Consider the following 19,921-nt stretch of genomic DNA (forward strand, 5'->3'; position numbering starts at 1 on the left):
AAGGTCTGTTAGAAAGACAGGAATATATTTTTTAAAAAAGATAATTACCTAATATTTTAGTCTCTATTTTGCCTTTTATTATGATTATTTATTTGTTCTTCCAACACCATGTCCCAAGTGATTATTCTCTTCAGAATAGATGTTCAATAAATATTTGTTGAGCCCAAAGGTAGTATTTTTCTTTTAATTTTCACAAGAGATTTGCAATGCTTTGTAGAAACCTGGGGGAAACACCCTGAGGATTTGGAGGTGGGCAATCTGACCTCCCAAAGCAGACATCTGAGTGTCACCTATATTCTATCTTATATGAAGATGATGAATTGATTCAGTAACAGTGAAATGATCATTGCTTTCCCAACAAGGAGAGGAGAAAATTCTTTCCACTCGCTAGCACAATACAGGCCAAAATGAGAAATGTAACCACAAAACAAAGGAGTGCTAACTGGCCTAAACTGGGTGATAAACATCATGTTCTAATGAGCTCATCAGAAACAGAAAACTAGATCCAAAACTGCCAAGCTGCCAAGTATGAACACCCACGTTCATGGGACACAAAGGGTAGTACTCTTATTAAAACAATAATTTCAAAGTATTAAAATCAGGAAAATGTATAGCCTTATAGATACCAGCACTGTGCATCAAAGAAACTTGGATGAGAAAAGATGAGTTAATTTATTTTATATTTAATATTGGAAAGATAGCACCTACCATGTGCCAGTACTTCTTTTTTCTTTTTTTTTTTTTTTTTTTTTTTTTGAGATGGAGTCTTGCTCTGTCGCCCAGGCTGGAGTGCGGTGGCAGGATCTCGGCTCACTGCAAGCTCCGCCTCCCGGGTTCATGCCTTTCTCCTGCCTCAGCCTCCCGAGTAGCTGGGACTACAGGCGCCTGCCACCACGCCCGGCTAATTTTTTGTGTTTTTAGTAGAGACAGGGTTTCACCGTGTTAGCCGGGATGGTTTCTATCTCCTGACCTCGTGATTTGCCCGCCTTGGCCTCCCAAAGTGCTGGGATTACAGGCCTGAGCCACGGCGCCCGGTCGCCAGTACTTCTTTTAGGCACTACGGATGTATTAGGGAACAAAACAAAATTCCCTGCCTTTGTGGAATTCATGTTCTAATGGAGACAGATAGATGACCAAAAAAAAAAAAAAAAAAAAGTCACACATAAGTTAATTACTGCGTATACTGGAAGTTACTAAGTAAAACAGAAAGGGGAATGTAGAGTAGGGTTGGGAGATGAGTTGTAATTTGAAATGGAAGAATCAGAATAGACTCCATTGAGAAGGGGACATTTGAGCAAAGACTCGAAGGAAGTGAGGGACTTAGCCACGGAGATGCCTGGGGAAGAGTATGAGGCAGAGGAAACAGCCAGTGCAACAGCAAAGAGGCCAGTAGAGCTGGAATGCAGAGAGCAAAGTGGGGGAGAATAGGAAATGAGGTCACAGGCACTGGGATGCTAGAGCATGCAGAGCCTACACAGGCCATTTCAAGGACTTTGGTTTTCATGCTGAGTGAAATGGGGAGGCATTTTGAGCAGAGCAATGACATGACTTAACATTTTAAATGACTGAGCAAAACCAACTCTACTCTACATTCCTGCATCTTTTCTCCTACAGATAGTCAACATCCAATCAGGAGACTCTCTCAAGTGAGCATGACTCATAGGTGAGAGGGGAATTCCTTGTATATCGTCTTGTGGACACACTTCAAACAGTTTGAGATTAAAGACTAGATGGAAATGAACCATAAAAGTTGCTCCTGGACTCTTTTTTAGTCAAGTTTCAGTTTCACCAGTGTTGCAAAAGTCATCTTCCTTTTGTATTGGCATGGTTTCCCGAAGTCAACTGATAACTGGACTGCATTCTCCAAGAAAGCTCAGGATGCCTTCAACAATACATCACTTTCTAGGTTGTGGCCAATAATGTTCACTAGACTTCAACATCAGGAATGAGCTACAACTCTCTGGCTCAAAGCTATTTATCCCTCACTGCAGAGCTCCGGTTTTAATCAATGTTACCTAAGTGACCCACTTTTATAAATGGATGTGATTATTATTCTTTCTATACAACCTAAGTCTCTAACATAGAAATATAATTTGGGCCACATATGTAATTTTATATTTTCTAGCAGTCACGTTTTAAAAAGTAAAAAGACACTATTGAAATTATTTTTAATAATATAGTTTAATCCAGTATGTTCAAAATATTATGTTAATAAATGATCAATATAAAAATATCGATCAGATGCTTCACATGCTTTTTATGTACTAAGTTTTGAAATCTGGTATATATTTTATACTTGGAGTGCATCTCAAATCAGATCACCCACATTTCGAGTCATCAACAGCCACACGTAACTAGAGGCTACCATATCCCAAACTTTGTTCTTTGGAATACCAATTTTGTGGACTACTAACATATTTTATTGATTTAGGACATATTTTTCCACATTTCAAAGATTTCTCTAACCAAGAAGTATCTTCCAGTCATTTCATAGTGGCAGTGTTTTCTTTCTTATTGGTATATAAAATAATTATATGTCCTACAATCAAGGGTCATTTATGATTCTGTCCAGGTAGCTCTAATGCAAAAAAGGATACCATAGTCAAACAGGAAAGCAGAGCTAAACAAACTTAAGCAGGTTTCTGTCCTGTAAGACAGCCCAGAGCTTTTGATATGTTAAGGTGAGTTGTTAATTTCAAAAACAGAGATGTGTGAGGAAGCTTTTACCAAAAAAAGCACCCACAGGGTGCTTTTATATATGAGCATTTACTGACATCTTGCAGAAAACTATGTTCCACTGAATACAATATAAAATATTTCCTTACCATGTACTGTGGGCGAAGGACTTCTTGTGGGCTGGAGGAACGGGTCACTGGAAGCACTGGATGTGTTCAGAAAAGAACCCAGCAAATCCTGACCTGATGGTTTGGAAGGTGCTCCAAATGGGTCAAAGGTGGCACCTAGAAAACAATGGGAAAATATATTTATTTGTCCCATGAGTTCACTCACTAAATGTCAAAGAATTGTCACTTCATGCAGGGCTAACAGTGGACTCCAAGAATTTCCTATCTTTGTGGACAAAGGAGTAGTCTGGACTTATCTGCTGGATGAACCACAGTTGATACCATTGCTGCTACACAAGGCTAATCTGCTGCCCAGCAGATGTTAGGAGAGCATTATGCCAATGAAGTCTTAGCTGAAAACATATTAAGCCATATATCCTACCTCGGTTTTAAGAGCAGGATTTATTTGTTAACTAGCCTCATCCCTTCTTACCATACTTAGTACATTTAAAATATCAATTTATGTTAAACTAGGGGCACTCTCCAATAGCTGAAACTGCCCAATACCACAAGACAAGAGCTCAAAATTTAGTCTTTGCAACAATGCTAATATGTAAGTATGATCCCCATTTTACAACTGAGAAGATTTTTCACTAATGTTACACAGATAGTTAAGTGTTAGTCCTGGGATTCAAATCCAGGTCTTTAACTCTAGATTTGGTGTTCTTTCTACTTCCTCTGGGGGTATAGAATATTTGCATTCTAGACCTGGGTATGCCACTAATCCAGTGGGTATCCTCGGACAGGTCAATCAATACATCTAAGCCTCGGTTTCATTGTCTATAACATGAGGCACAGAATTAACTGATGTCTAAGGCCCGTTCTGGTACTGGAATGCCACTAGCTGCCTGAAACTATGATGAATGAAATCGTGAGAGTCACACCAGGTACATAGTCTTAAAATGCAATCATCGAGTACTGTGCTATCTTGGATCTTGGAAACTGTTTTCCTGACAGAGTTTTTTTTCACTTTGGCAAGTTAAAACTGTAGGGAAGGAAGTGAAGTACAGAGGAAATAGCCTTGGCATAGGATTCAGGGCACCTGAGTTCACATCCTGGCTCCACCAATAACTAACATCGGAGCTTGAGCCTCAATACCAATACTCTGTAATTCTGAGACCCACACTCATGAAGGATGCCTCCAGCTGAACTATCACAAGTCAAGACCAGCCCACAGCCTTCTGGGAAGGACATGCTTGGGGGAAAAATGTTCCTGTAGGATACTATAGGCCTGAAGAGTTGAGACATTTCTCTTTACCCTTCCTAATGTGAAGTCATCTTGGTTAATGGTGACAGGACCAAGGGGTAGCTGGTTTGAGTTGGTTCTTCAGGAGCTGTACTTATCAATTATTAGTCATATAAACCTATGCTACTGATTTAATTCTATGCTTCCATTTCCTCAACTATAAAATGAGGATAAAAATAGCACTTGCTTATTGGGTTTCTATGAGAATTAAATCATTTTTAGTATTAAATTCCATGTATGGCAAATAGTAAATACCTCATAAATACTACTTAATTTTATCAACAATAATTCATCAATCAATATGTTTAAGCAGACATAACTAATGCAGCTCAGGGGTTGAAGTGCTAAACAAAGAAAATTAGAAGTAAGAGTGTGAAGCTCAAACGTCCACTCTTACACTACCTTAGTGTGCTACCCAAATGGACAATATTTCTATTTTCTCTTATGCTTTCTATTTAAATAAAGATACAGACATCTAAAGGACTTTCAGTGAAATCAAAAAAGTCTAGCTTATTAGGAAAGTTCATTTCCACCTCTTTGGCCAAAGATTAGAATTCAAATCTGAGAGGCACAGTGCAACATAGAAAAAATTACCTTCTCCCACTCTTAGGGTTGGAGACGCGGAGGTGGAGGTGGCAGAGCGGCGTGGTGTTGACTGGGTAGACGCAGGTCCACTAGGATGAAACACATCTTCCACTCCTGACTGTCCAGCCTGGGTGGGACCAGCTGCACCTCCACCCCCAAACAGGTCACTCAGTAGTTCAGAATTGGTGGGAGGAGCCACTGGTGGAGAGAAGCTGTTACTCACTGCAGACCCTTCCAGGCCCAAAAGGTCCACATCCTCAGGGGGTGGAGGGGCTGCTGGCTCCTGCTGCTTTTTGCTGGGCTTCTTGACTCCATGAGGCTTGTCACCATTGGCATTGCCATGCGGACTGGAAAGTGTCAGAAGTTCATCGTCTGACTGCTCACTTTCCTGGTTCACTAGGGCAGCGTGGTCCTCCTCACAGAATGACTTCTCTGATTTCTGATCTGAGGAAGGCCAGTATACCGTAAGAGATTAGTTGTTGACCATAGCATTGTTGGTTTTTGTTATATGTATATAATTCCAGAAAGACAGAGGATTCAGCCCTGAGCAAAGAGTGCTTTCAGACCCCAACCAGTGGAACACTTGATGTCTTTCACGTTATATTCAAATACCACTTGTTGAGCATCTGAGAGGAAGTAGAGTATAGGGATAAGGAGCAGGAACTCTGGAGCCAGCCTAGGACTGAATCTCAGTTCCACTACTCACTGGCTCTATGACACTGGGCAATTTACTTTACTTCTCTGTGCCTTGATTTCCTCCTCAGCAAAGTGGGGATAACAAATTGTACCTAATGGCCAGGAATGGTGGCTCACGCCTATAATCCCAGCACTTTAGGAGGTTGAGATAGGATCACTTGAGGTAAGGAGTTTGAAACCAGCTTGGCCAACATGGTGAAACCCCATCTCTACTAATAATACAAAAATTAGCTGTACATCGTGGCATGTGCCTGTAATCCCAGCTACTCGGGAGGCTGAGGCATGAGAATTGCTTGAACCCGGGAGGCGAGGTTGCAATGAGCCAAGATCATGCCATTGTACTCCAGGCTGGGCTATAGAGTGAAACTGTGTCTAAATAAATAAACAGTACCTAACTCACAGGCTACTGTGAGAAATATATGAGATGATATTATAAATCAGTCCAATCAATAGTAAGTAGTACCTAAGTGTTGATTTTTTTTTTCAGGCACTACGTTAGGTGCTTTGGTGGGGGAGGTGGTGGCGGGGGTACAAACCATTATCTGCTAGTCCTTTGCTGACACTTCTTACTGTCTTTACTTCTCATGTGTCCTGTAGCCAAAAGCAAATCCTTTTTCCAACAGTCTGGAGCAGAAGTGAACCACACATTTAAAAAGTGAAAAGAAGGGCTCTGCTGTGAAAGGTTCCTATACCAGCTTGAAAGGGGTACTTTCAGCACAAAATGAGCAGCAGGAAAGAGGCCTCCTCTGGGGAAGGAGTGACTTTCCAAGCCCTCCCTGAGACAGATCTTCCCACAAAATTTTGATATTTAATGCCAGATAGACCCACATTCCAAATCAAGTATGGATCCACATCCTTTATTCCAAATTCTAAAATGTAATAAGCTATGAAAAGGGCAAGGCTTTCCTAAGTTTGGCATGAATTCAATTCGTGGAAAACTGACAGGAATGAATATGAAGATACTTATAGCCTTCACTTATCTCACTTAAGGCTATTATTTATATGTTCCACTGCAGAAATATTAATATGTTTGATTATAGGTTATTGTCTGAGATACCACGTGGGATGTCGAGTTGTATCAGTTTATGTACCGTATCACCCTTCTAAAATCCAAAAAATTCTGCATTCCTAAACATACCTGGCTCTGAGAGGTTCAGACAAGAGACTGTGCATCTATGCTAAAGCCTATTTCAGAGCCTACAGGAATTATCTCTAAATTATTTACTAAAATGACAGTGGAGAGGTTAAGAGTGAAGCTATATTAAAAGCCCTCACTGTGAGGAAAATAAGAGGTAAGAAAAGTCCACAGGGGATGAGAAATCTACCTACTGTCCAGATACCACTGGGTTCTGGAGGATTTGCTAGTTCCATTTCTCAAAAGAAAATTCTGAAAGTAAGTTTTTCAATTCAAAGGAATTTTATGAACACCTTTTTCATCAAACTGAAACCTGCAGGCAATGGGAATATTGTCTTACATTCACACATCAGAGGAAGGTCAATCAGGAGAATTTCAGATAGACCATCACCACAGCCAGTTTCCTACCCCTTTCATACCCAAACCCTGACTACCCACCTCTACACTGAATCTCACAGTTAATCCCAGCCAGCTCTAAAGCAAGGACGGCCAATGGGTATTGGTTAGGATGCCAATGTCAGGCTACTGCTGGCAGCAGTTGGAAGTTTTATATTGAGAAAGATTCTGAAAATATCTCCAGGTTTGAGAGAAAAGAACACAGTAATCAAGTCCTTATTTTTGGTATGGTTGTTAAAGCAAGAGCAGAGATATATAGGCCAAGTGTATGCTTTCTGTGCAGCAGGGTAAGCTCAGTTCTGCCCTGCTAGTGGTTAAGGCTCCCGAGGGAAATGCTGATTTTTATCTTTTTATAATATTTAGTTGAGAGCAGAAGATAGAATCCTGTGTTAATCTCATTACAGAGGCAGCAATCTAAAGGGAGACCATAAAAAAATCACACTTATTTGTTAGTCCAGAAAAGATGTGACCAAAAACACAGCATAGATAGAGAAGGGAGAATTCAGTTTAAAATGACCTTTTGCATCAGTCTAAGAGCATCTATTGAGTTGAAAGTAGGGAAGCTGCCTGATTTGAACAGGAAATGAATTGGAAGGATGTAAACTTGAATGATGTCTTTTTAAAATTTTTTTAATTAAAAAAACTTTTTTTAGAGATGGAGTCTTGCTCTGTCACCTAGAATACAGTGCAGTGGTGCAATCATAGCTCACTGCAACCTTGAACTCCTGGGCTCAAGCAGTCTTCCTACCTCAGCCTCTGATATAGCTAGGACTACAGGCATTTGCCACCACTCCCACCTAATGTTTTAAATTTTTTGTAGATATAGGGTCTCGCTATATTGCCTGGGCTGGTCTTGAACTCCTGGTCTTCCTGTTCTGGCTTTCCAAAGTGCTGGGCTTACAGGTGGGAGTCCATGTGCCTTGCTTAAATAACCTCTAAGTGCTGATTTACTTTAGTTTGCTTCTAGGGCCAACATCTTTACAGAAGAAATACATAATCATCAAACCATGTGACTTAAAGAAACACTTGTAAATACCTTGCCAACAGAGAGAGGCAAAGAAACCACTTTGTCCGTAATGCCTGGGGTTGTCTGGCGGGATATCTATTGGAGCCTGCCCTGAAAGACAAAAAGACCATGTAGCATCAATGAGACACAGGAAATAAATAACAGAGATGTTCATCCTGAAAAACAAAACCATCAGGTGACTCATACCTCCTAAGGCCAGCGTATCTTGATGTTCCTGGTGAGAAGAGAAGAGGATGCTGGGATTGACATCTTTTGTGCAGTAATGTTCCCACGGAGGAGTTAAGTCTATTACTTTGTCATGGGGCTGTAGTTCTACATCCAGTGTCACCTGAAATAGCTGAGGATATTTTTCTGGTACATCGCATGCATCTAACTCAGGCCTAAATAGGGATTTAAAAAAGATAAGTTCAGTGAAAAACAATGGAATTGGTATGATATTTGGCACAGAAGTTGTCTTAGGTTGACTCTTAGGTTAAATCTAAGACTCATTTCTAAATAAGACTCAATCATAACCAGATAAGTTACTTTACTTTTCTGAGCTTCAGTTTCCTAATCTAGAGAAAAGAGGAGAATGCCTGCTCAACAAATTTGGATGCTACTGCATGTAAAAGCATTCTAGAAAGCAGGGCTGATGTGACTGGCATGGCAAAATCCATTATTAAAATAGTGCAATAGGCCCACAGCCACTGCCCTGAGCCCTTAAACATCTACTCCTATCCTGGCCCCAGCAACTCCACCCTAGCTTTAGCCACCCCCACACCTGAGTTCACCTAGACCACACTATGAGATAGGTTAATGTCGTTGCAGAAAGGTCCTCCAGAAGCCTACTTCAGTGCTATGGCAGGGCATCTATTCTGATGCGTCATTGCTGATATCATACCACTGATTAAACTGCCATCCCCACTGGAAAACACAAGGGGATACACAGATGCAAAGGATCAAAAGTAGTGATACTTTGTCCCGCTTTGTTTACCCTTATTCCCTCACATAGAATTTTAGACCTTTCTATTTGAAGTCTTTGGTCCCTTTGTACTTCTGAAGAGAAATCATATCCAACTGAAAGCTTTGGAATGCCCACAGCCTCTCTGTGCTACTGAGTGACACTCAGTAGTCTAGCAGCACAGGATTCCAGGGGATGCTACAGCCTAGTGCTATGGAGCCTCAGCACTTCACAGCTACTTTGATTCAAACAGAATTTTGGCCCAACCATTCCTTACTTGGTGAATTTTAAAACTGTTGTGTCCAGTGGTATGAATCCAGTGTGAAACTGAAGCTGGAATATCTGCGTGTTGGTCACCTAAAAATACATGAGAGCAGCACGTTACAATCAATCAGCGAAAAGGGACTCTGATCAAAAGATTAGATTTTTGGGAGCCATGTACCTTCAACTGTTTCAATATCTGAATTTGTGTTTACTATAGATATTAAATGACCGCCCCAGTTAGAATAGGCTCAGCTTCATTTCCAGCCTCTCCTCTCCTTGAACTCCGCCTCAGCAAACCATTTTCTCATCTGCTAAGTACTATGTTCTTGCACACGGGCATATTTTGACTCATTGCATTCCTTCTACCCAGGATGCCCTGTTCCAACCCAATGAACTCATCCTTTAAGGCATGTCTTGAAAGTTCATATTCTCTCTGTAGCCTTTCTAGGCCACTGCTGGCTAAAACAAACTGCTCCCATTATAACACCTCATCCTCCCTCTAATATGGTATCATGCATATTCCTACTTGTATGGATTTCCCTTGCGAAAGTGAGTCCCTTAAAGGCAGAGACATAATCTCACTCTTGTCAATCCTAAAAACCTCAACAATGGCTGGCACAAAGCACTCACTTAACCAATATGTGATGAATCAAAACACAGTTACTTGTCACATTATTCCTATTAGCAAAAAAATGGCAATATCCCAAATGTTCACCAACTGATGATTATTAACTGAGATTATCAACTGAGATTAATAAATCGTGACATTACAATGGAATAATATTTGTCCATATAAAATAATGAAGTACTGACACATGCTATAACATGATCAGCTTCAAAAACATTATGCTAAGTGAGAGAAGGAAGCCTCAAAAGGCCACGTACTATATGATTCCATTATATAAAATGTCCCAAATAGACAAACCCATAGAGACAGAAAGTAGATCAGTGGTTGCCAGGAGATGGAGGAGAGGGAATAGGAAGTGACTACTAGTAGGTACAGGGTATCTTTTGTGGGTGATGAAAATGTTCTGGAATTAGATAGTAGTGATGTTTGCACAGCCTTTTGAATATACTAAGAACAACTGCATTGTATACTTTAAAAGGGTGACTTCTGTGTTATGTAGTTTTATCTCAATTTCTAAAACTGAAAAAATACAATCCCTAATTCCACATCCTCAGTAGAAATGTCTTCCCTTACACTGATCCAAATGGAGCACTATAAGAAAAGCACAGGCTTCTAAAGAGCATGGGTTGCTAAGAGTTCCAGGGCTGCCACCCTCTGGCACAGACATCATGCCAAGGACTTTGAGCAAGTCATAACCTCTCTAAGTCTCAGTTCTTCCCCTGTAAGATGAAGGAGATGAGCTAAGCAATCTTTAAAGACTCTTTCTCATTCTAAAACTATAAGTCACTCGAGCCCAAAGTGATGGGGAGAAAAGATTCAGAAATACTCCTATTGAAGACTCAGATGAGCTTATGCCATGATTCTTCCTAAAACCATACCTTAGCCTGTAGCCGGCTCCCAATGGTTGACCTCAAGTGATACATGGAAACGACCACATCTCCTTGCACAGTGATGTTCAAGGGAATGAAGATTTTTCCATCTTGGACACGATATTCTCTGTAAACACAGACCAAAATATACATTGAAAGAGAGTCCAATCAGGTACAATCACACAGACACAGGTATAGTCCTCTGTGGCTCTGGCCTAGAGGCCTGTTTGCCCAGGCCTGGACCCAGAAACTATTTACTATCTTGAGCAAAAAACAGGAGTGCAGCCAGTGCCAACTGGTTGTACAGTGGGATGGTGCTGGTCTAATGCCAGGCCCCCTCTCTGCATCCCATCTGGACTGCAATTGCCCATGCCTGCTTTGCAGATTTCATTTTCCTCAAATGCATCTAGCCCCCATGTATTTGCCTTTTCTTAACTTTAAATTAATAGTAAAAGCAGAGATAAAGGGAACAAAAAATCCACTGGAGATCAGGATACAAACAGAAATGTCATGCTCTGTGAAAGTCTTGGATGCCAATCCTCAAATTCAATCTATTCCAAACTAATTTCATTTTACATTACCACCCATTCCCTTCCCTCCACATCCCCTATGACCATCCACTGGCACCTGCTGTCTATTATGGATTCTATAACTTCTTTAATTACATCACCATCTACCTAGTTGCTCACTTAGAAACCTCATTCATCAGTAATTCTTCCATTACCCTCACCTAATCCCATCAAGGCCATCTCCTCCTTCAATGAGCAGGTGTCCTGTGTTCCCCTCCACTGTCTTAATCCTCTATATAGCTCATGCTAGTCCGTTAGCCTATATCACCATTTGATTTGAAAAGGGGTCATGGCATCCCCTGATTTATTTGTACTTTTCTAGGATTACCACTGATGTTGAACATTTTTTATATATCAACTATTTCACAATGATATAGTCTTGCAAGAAGAATATGATTCAACTCATTCCTGCTCATTTACACAAGAATTGAGAAGTACACAGGAAGAAGTAAAGTATCATGACTTACTTCATTCGTTCAAAATCTGTGCAAGTTGAATATATTTTGGTTTCTCCAATGAGTACATCACAGTAAGGGCGACATCCATTCCTCTGTTTGTTGAAAAAGGGTATTGGACTGACAGTGATCGACTTAATTGTGAGAGGTTTGAAGTGAGGGCAGTAGGGCTTGTCTGCGAGTAGGTCACACATATAGCCCAGGTATCTGAAACAGAAGATTGGCTCTGTTGGGGCCCATCACACCAGGAGGAGCAAGCAATCAATATTTGCTATGAAGATTCTTCTTGCAAATTATTGTTATAATAAAAATTTATTCTATTAATTTCCTTTTTTTTTTTTTTTTTTGAGATGGAGTCTCACTCTGTCACCTAGGCTGCAGTGCATTGGCATGATCTCAGCTCACTGCAAGCTCTGCCTCCTGGGTTCACACCATTCTCCTGCCTCAGCCTCTCTAGTAGCTGGGACCACAGGTACCCGCCACCACACCCAGCTAATTTTTGTATTTTTAGTAGAGACGGGGTTTTGCCGTGTTGGCCAGGATGTTCTTGATCTTCTGACCTCGTGATCCACCCCACTTGGCCTCCCAAAGTGTTGGGATTACAGGCATAAGCCACCGCACCCGACCCATTCTATTAATTTATTAAACATTAACTAGCAAAAGATAATGCGACCAATAATTTAGGAAAGATTTTGTCTACTGAGATTGCTGTACTTCCCCAATGAACTGATAATAGGGTATTTATTAAATCAAAAAGCTTATGGGAGTTTTATAGTACTTCAATATTTGAACATCTATTCCTATTTTATCTAGCAGATCTAATTTATCAGCTAAAATTCGGATTTGGATAAATTTTAGAATTTTATCATCAGAAGCACTTTTAATCCAAAAAGTTAAAGAGATGCAATTTTTTTAAAAATGAAGAAATTGTGATTAAAGGAAAGAAAAATGAATGTTATCTAAAAACGTTTTCTTTTTTATTCCATTTTTCAGATTATCTTTTGTAATCTATTTTATTTCTATATCAGAGTTACAAGAAAAAGTGAATTTTAAAATGCTTTATTCTCTATGTATTTTTGCATTTCCCTTTGTTAATCATGTTCCCCACAGGAGGATCACCAGTGATAAGTATAACCAGCTACTGCTGTTTTTCAATAAAGACCCGTGTAATAAAACAAAAAGGGACTGGTCTTAGAGCTTGGGATGAGGAATGTTGTTCTGGCTATGTCCATTGGGCATTAGACCTGAGGCAAATCACAACCTGTCTTGAGACACAGTTTCCTCACCTGTAAAATGAGGGAAGTTGGACATAAGTATTCTTTAAAGTTTGCTTCTAATTTTAACATCATAAATTTTCATATGGGGGCTTACAAACTGAATGACAATCCAATATCCTAATCCAATTCCATTTTTCCATAGTTCAGGATAATGCCAGATTGATGTAGTGTGACTGTGTCCCCATCCAAATCTCATCTTGAATTGTAGCTCCCATAATCCCCACATGTTGTGGGAGGGATCCGGTGGGAGGTAATTGAATCACGGAGGCAGGTTTTCCCATGCTGTTCTCATGACAGTGAATAAGTCTCACAAGATCTGATGGTTTTATAAAGGGCAGTTCCCCTGAACACGCTCTCTTGCCTGCCACCAGGTAAGACGTGCCTTTGCTCCTCCTTTGCCTTCCGCCATGATTGTGAGGCCTCCCCAGCCATGTGGAACTGTGAATCCATTAAACCTCTTTTTCTTTATAAATTACCCAGTCTCAAGTAGTTCTTCATAGCAATATGAAAATGGACTAACACAAAGATAAAGTAAAAGAAACTTATGAAAGGATTTATAAGGCAGATTTAAAACAGTACATGACACCAATTAGACCACATCTGTGCCTACCCAGCATCTAGCTTACTTTACCTCCTATGGGATGGTGAAAGTCCAATTCCTGGTCGCTTGGCATATAGCAATCGAATGGCTGGGCCAGGAGTAGAGTAGAGATTACAGAAAATGAACATAGCACCAACCAGAATTGATGATGCTGCCCGTCCATCCTGTCAAAGAAAATGCATAAATTCATTATGAACATGATCAAATCAGCCATTCTCCAATGAGAATGGCAGAATTTGCAATTAAGAGAGAGATAGAGGAGAAATCCTCTTAACTGTGGGTGCTTTTCATTTAAAAATTATTTACTTGAAAACCAAAATTTGTTTCAGCTTTTTAAATCAAAGCAGCAAGGAAAGACTTATCCTTAGAATAAAATTGACTCTAATCTGAGAAGCCCAGCAAAATACACTTGATTTGTATATATTTACTGAAAAATAATATAAACTTCAAAGTAACTTTGGACTTGTTAGCATCATAATTAATGGTTGAAGTCTCTTGGTTTAGGACTGGAAGTAAAGAGCTCACAGGTTAGGTAAATGCTGCTTGTTGGGATATGGCATATATGTATCTCATGCAAAGTATGTTCCTAGATTCATATAAAATAAAGAACCTTCACCAGATTCAACTTCATTCAATGTAGAAATAAATCTGTTATGGACTAAATGTCTGTATGCCCCAGAATTCATATGCTGAAATCCTAACCCCAATGTGATGGTATTAGGAGGTGGGACTTTGGGGAGGTAATTAGGTAGGGAGAGTGGAGCTCTCATGAATGGGAAATGTGCCCTTATAAGAAGAGATAAAAGAGCTTGCTGTCATCTCCCTCTGCTTTTGGCCACGTGAAGATACAAGAAGACAGCCATCTGCCACCCCAGAAGCAGGCCCTCACCAGACATTAGAAGTGCAGGCACTTTGGGCACAGTGGCTCATGTCTGTAATCCCAGCACTTTGGGAGGCCAAGGCGGGCAGATTGCCTGAGCTCAGGAGGTCGAGACCAGCCTAGGCAACGTGGTGAAACCCCATCTCTTAAAAGAGAAAAAAAGAAAGAAAAGAACTGCAGTCACCTTGATCTTGGACTTTCCAACCTCCAGAACTACATTTCTGTTGTTTAAGCCACCTGGCCTATGGTATATTTGATGGCAGCTCAAGCTAATTAAGACAAAATTCAGTAACATCCCTGACAGATGGTGGCCTAGCCTCTTCTAGAACACTTTAAGTGACAGGGAGATTACTTCTACTTGAAGTAGCCCATTCCAGTTTACAGAGCTCTTCCTTATATTGAATATGTTGAGCTGAATTCCATTCCTCCATAGCTTCCACTCAGTGACCCTCATCCTTTTGTAAGACCAAAAAATAAACCTATTCCTTTCTCCCTATGGCAGTCCTTCACATATCTGAAATACTCTCCCTTTCCATCAATGCTTCTATTTCCCTTTTAAAACGAACTCAATCCCTTCTATTCTTCCTCATTTGATATTCCATTTTAAGAGATGTCGTCATTTAGCACATTTCTTCTAAACAAATTCAAGTTTTAAAATGACAACCTTAAATGTGCTGCCCAGATGTGAAATGCAAGATATGAGATATATTCTGACCAGACTAGAGAAGAAATATCATCTTCTTTATTCTGGACACTATGCTTGTATTAACATAACCCCAGGCCAAACTAGTATAAATGCAGGCTAAGTAACAACATAAGCTTTTATTATTCTCTCTATTCACTAAAACCCTAGATTTTTTTCCAGATGATCTGTTAAGATAATGTGCAAATATGTTTAATCTTTTAAAACCAGAATTCAGGACTTTACATTCATCTTGTATTTAATTTCAGGTTGTTAGTTTTTGTTAAGTGACCAACCTACAAGAACTTTTAAAATCCAAATTCATTATGTGACCTTTATAATTCTAAGAAAATTGATAAGCTGAATTTCCACATCTTCATCAAAGGTGTTGATTAAAATAATAACTAAATAAAACCTTCTCCCAGGAGAAAGGTGATCCATTAATCACCTACCTTTGGAAGCAGATATTCAACCTCAACTCAACTAAATATATAACAACCTAGCCAAATTTCTCCATCTTGACTATAACAAAATAAGAAATATCTTGCAGGACTCCAATAAACTATCTCAACTAGTCTATTAGTCATGTGAAGTGTTCAGTTGGTTTTATATGTGCTCATAATGAACCAATGAAGACTCCCCTTTTGCTAAGAGTTTAAAATCATCTGTGCAAAACTTTCTCAGAATTGTGCCTTGAATTACCATCAGGTTCACAAGCCTATAACTTTCCAGGATCAACCTCCTTCCATATTTTGGGAAAAAATCTCCTCTCTTCATTTGCCTGGCACCTCTCCTTCCTGTTTCTTCATATTACAAATGAAATCCATAATTGCTTCTCCAAGTGCTTTTGGCATTGTGTCACATAATTTAAGCCTTGAGAGTGAATTAATTTGAAGGATTGTGAGGCTCTCGTACTATCTTGCTACCCATCAGCTTTGTCTTAAGTATCATTGTTACATCCTTCCTAGTTTGACATTTGTTCCCTCTGATAAAGAAAACAGAATAAAGGAGTTAAGATTATACCACGTGCCTCAAGAATTTGTTGTTGTCCTTATTGCAAACACAGTTTTAAACAAAGGATATTTTTCTTAATCTGATTTATTTTCAGAATTTAGCCTTCCTGACACTCTTTTCACAGATCCATGACTCTTGGATATGTAGCCTCTCTTTTTCCCTGTGATGCAAGTCTTTTAAAAAGTTTTTGTTTCTACTAAAAGACTATACTACTATTATTATTATTATTATCACTATTATTATTATTATTTTGAGAGAGAATCCTACTCTGTTGCCCAGACTGGAGTGCAATGACACTATCTCGGTCCACTGCAACCTCCACCTCCCAGGTTCAAGTGATTCTCCTGCCTCAGCCTCCCGAGTAGCTGGGATTACAGGCACATAGCACCACACCTGGCTGGTAGAGATGGGGTTTCACCATGTTGGCCAGGCTGGTCTCAAACTCCTGACCTCAAGTGATCCACCCACCTCGGTCTCCCAAAGCGCTGGAATTACAGGCATGAGCCACTATGCTCAGCTATGCTTATTATTTTTAATAAAACAACCAGTAGTATATTAAGATAAAAATAAGAGGCTAGGCGTGGTGGCTCACTCCTGTAATCCCAGCACTTTGGGAGGCCAAGGCAGGTGGATCACAAGGTCAAGAGATAGAGACCATCCTGGCCAACATGGTGAAAACTGTCTCTACTAAAAATACAAAAATTAGATGGGTGTGGTGACGCGTGCCTGTAGTCCCAGCTACTTAGGAGGCTGAGGCAGGAGAATCACTCGAACCCGGGAAGTGGAGGTTGCAGTGAGCCGAGATTGTGCTACTGCACTCCAGCCTGGCGATAGAGCGAGACTCCGTCTTAAAAAAAAAAGAAAAGAAAAGAAAAGAAAAAAAGTTCCCCCCCCCCAGCTTCAATTCCATCTCCCAAAGACATGGTATTGATTTCAACATATGCATATCCTTTTCGAGCGAGTTTATTAAGCACCCCTGTAGAACCATAATCTTTTGTTTGCCTCTTCTTTTTCCTTCTTCATTGGGTTTTTATTCTTTATGAAGAATCACTGGAACCGGGAGTTTCTGGTCTCTGTTGAGTCATCTTTCCTCCATCAAGCTGTCAGATGTAGGCTCTCTGAACTTAGAGAAAATTCTTGAGTGAAGAGAAAATCACCAAGGTGCTTAAGGCTGCTTAGTCCCTAAAAGTAATCTGTTCTGTTGCACCATCTGCTGTGCCTTGGAAAGGAAAATCCTTTGGTCTTCAACATTAAATTCTTACAAACACCAAGTGTTTTTCCTTTATTGCCAAGAGTTTGGAGATTTGAAGCAAAAAGAAAGAAAAAATGTTCTTCAACTTTCCTTCCTGTTTCTTTCCTGTTTTAGCCAACTGGCTCTCAAGAAAAGACAGGGGGTGGGGAATCATCAAGTAATACTATAGCAAAACATACACACTAAAGTTTATAGAAGCAATGAAATTTCCAGCATTAATGCTCAGATTCCATTTGTGTATTCAGTCACTTACTGAAGCCTTTTATGCCTGGAGTACAACAGTTTTAAAAAAGGCATGGTTCCCTCCTGCAAGATTACAATAGTCTAGTGGGAAAATATGTAGGAGAAGAGCTTATTATGACATACGGTATTAAAAGTCACAGAAGACATTTAGATATAATGGGAATGTCTGTATTGTGAAAATACTCAAGAGTCAGAAGGATTTTACTGAAAGTTGAGTTGTAAAGGACAGGCAAGAGTTCTGAGAAGAGTTAGGAAAAGGAACTCTAGGAAGTCGATGGTCAGAAAAATCATTAGTCCCAGTGGGAATGCTCTCAAATACGGTCAATCTATGTGATTTCTCACAAGGACATAGGTATTTTTTTTCTTTTATTTTCATTCAAACACAAACAGGAAGAAAAAATAAATATGCCAATATGTTAATGTTAACTTTATTCACACAAAAGTCAATGGCATTTTTAGCTGTGCACACATCACTCCTGTTTCTACCTCCTTTATAATATTTAGCACATTCTAGAGTCCCTACACTATGTGAGTTGTGTATACATCTGCCTTTCCCACTGGTAGTCAAGCTTTAAGTCCAGAATAATAAATCCCTTCCTTATTTTTACAACTCTCACATTATCTAATTCCTAAATATGGGCTCAATAAATCCTATTGAACTCAAATGTTACCTGTCTACCATTGTGTACAGGCTCATCCATATTTAACCAAACCAAACCATCACCACCAACAACAAAAGGTTACTCACCAAGCAGTGGACAACACAGACATTTTTGGGATTCTGCAGTAGCCAGTTATACATATTCCGACACACAGCAAAAAGGTTGTGCAGACTGGGAGCCTGCCTAATGGGCCAACTGCATTCTGAGACCTAAGGGAACACAGCAAAAGGAAATTAATTCCTCCAGCAACTTCCTTTTCATAAGCAGGTATCACACCAAACAACATCTTCTGGAAGTGATACCACATCCTCTCTTAATACAGGCAGGAACAGTGGGAACAGGGTCCAAATACATGAAGAAGAGGGTGTTTAACACAGCAAGTTTTTAAATTAAAGAATTCTGTTTCCTTAAAGGTATGAAAACACATTTTGAAACACATTTTAAATTAAACTAGACCATTTCAAGCACATACTTGGATTTTTTCGATTCTGTGAGGTTACATAGAATTTCATTTCTGTTAAGCATAAAATGTTTTGACCTTCCCACAAATGTTTAATTATAGGGTTATAAGTCCTGCACCATCTCTGATTTATCCCAGCTCTCATGAAAACATGAAAAGTGCTACAGAGTAAGCCAAAGGCAGGCTTGTGCATGGATCTATTTTTTTTTTTCTCTTTTAATCAAAGGATACAACTTACAGGGGAAACCCTTGGCATTTTCATTCACTTAACATGCATATTTTTTCACACATTATGGATCATCAACTAAGTTACAGGAACCCTGCTTGGCTCTGATCCATGCAACAATCATCTAAGACAGGTATTAATATAATCCCCATTTTGCAGATGAGAAAACTGACTCTCAGAGGTTACCCAGAGTCACAGTGCTGCTCAGTGCCAGCACTGCAGCCCAGATCTTCTGAATATAAATCATCATGTTACAACAGCACACTGGTTGACATTACCATTTGCCTCAAAATAGTGTTAAGGCATGATCCCCAGTTGATTACATATTTACTAATTTAGCTAAGAAACAACAAGGAGAAGCTTACAGTTGGACAAACTTCATAACCTCTTTAAGCCTTTCTTTCTTCATAAAATGTGGTGAACATTACCTCTTAGGTAACTCACACAGCTGTGGATACTACATGAACATGTACTTTAAGAGCTTAGCTCAGTATCTGACACACCCAGAGTGATAATAAATGTCGGCAATTATTATTATTTTATCAGGTAACTGCCAATGCAAAGTGCTGCAGTCAGGATGGGCCATATTTGAAGAAAAATGAAGTCCTCCATGGTGAGAGTATAGACTGAAGGGCCAGATCATACAGTCTTTTTAAGGAGCTGGGAGAATATTTAAGGAGATCAACTCTCAGATCTACATTTCCAAAGATCTTTCAGGCTCCAGTATGGAGAATAGAAATGGATAACAAGAGCTTAAAGGTAGGGAGCCCAGTCAGGAGGTTGGTGAGGAGTATCAATAAGGGATGATGGTGGCTAAGGCTAGCTGAGTGGCAGTGGGGTACAAACATACTTGAGGGACTCAGGAGATAGAGAGGTCGTGGGACACCTGGACATAAGACAGGTGATACATGGTGGCAGTGTGTGCATGTGGAGAGGTGTACTGAAGAGTGTGTCAGGGGAGGGAGAGGAAA

The 19,921-nt window shown here is 39.8% G+C and overlaps 1 protein-coding gene across 8 annotated transcripts in view; it reads right to left on the reverse strand.

Moving 5' to 3' along the window:
- DNAJC6 (DnaJ heat shock protein family (Hsp40) member C6) overlaps nt 1-19,921 on the reverse strand; it is a 157,946-nt gene that overhangs the window by 18,411 nt on the left and 119,614 nt on the right. For all 8 annotated transcript variants that reach the window (XM_077954600.1, XM_015141751.3, XM_077954626.1 and 5 more), the window contains exons 5-13: nt 18,351-18,473; nt 13,562-13,695; nt 11,666-11,860; nt 10,639-10,756; nt 9,146-9,225; nt 8,115-8,308; nt 7,938-8,018; nt 4,684-5,118; nt 2,826-2,960 (exon numbers count right to left, since the gene is read on the reverse strand). In XM_077954600.1, the coding sequence (XP_077810726.1) occupies nt 2,826-2,960; nt 4,684-5,118; nt 7,938-8,018; nt 8,115-8,308; nt 9,146-9,225; nt 10,639-10,756; nt 11,666-11,860; nt 13,562-13,695; nt 18,351-18,473 (1,495 nt within the window). The remainder of the gene's footprint in view (nt 1-2,825; nt 2,961-4,683; nt 5,119-7,937; nt 8,019-8,114; nt 8,309-9,145; nt 9,226-10,638; nt 10,757-11,665; nt 11,861-13,561; nt 13,696-18,350; nt 18,474-19,921) is intronic.

This window comes from Macaca mulatta, chromosome 1 (genome assembly GCF_049350105.2).
Source record: "Macaca mulatta isolate MMU2019108-1 chromosome 1, T2T-MMU8v2.0, whole genome shotgun sequence".
In the NCBI taxonomy this organism is placed as follows: Eukaryota; Metazoa; Chordata; class Mammalia; order Primates; family Cercopithecidae; genus Macaca; species Macaca mulatta.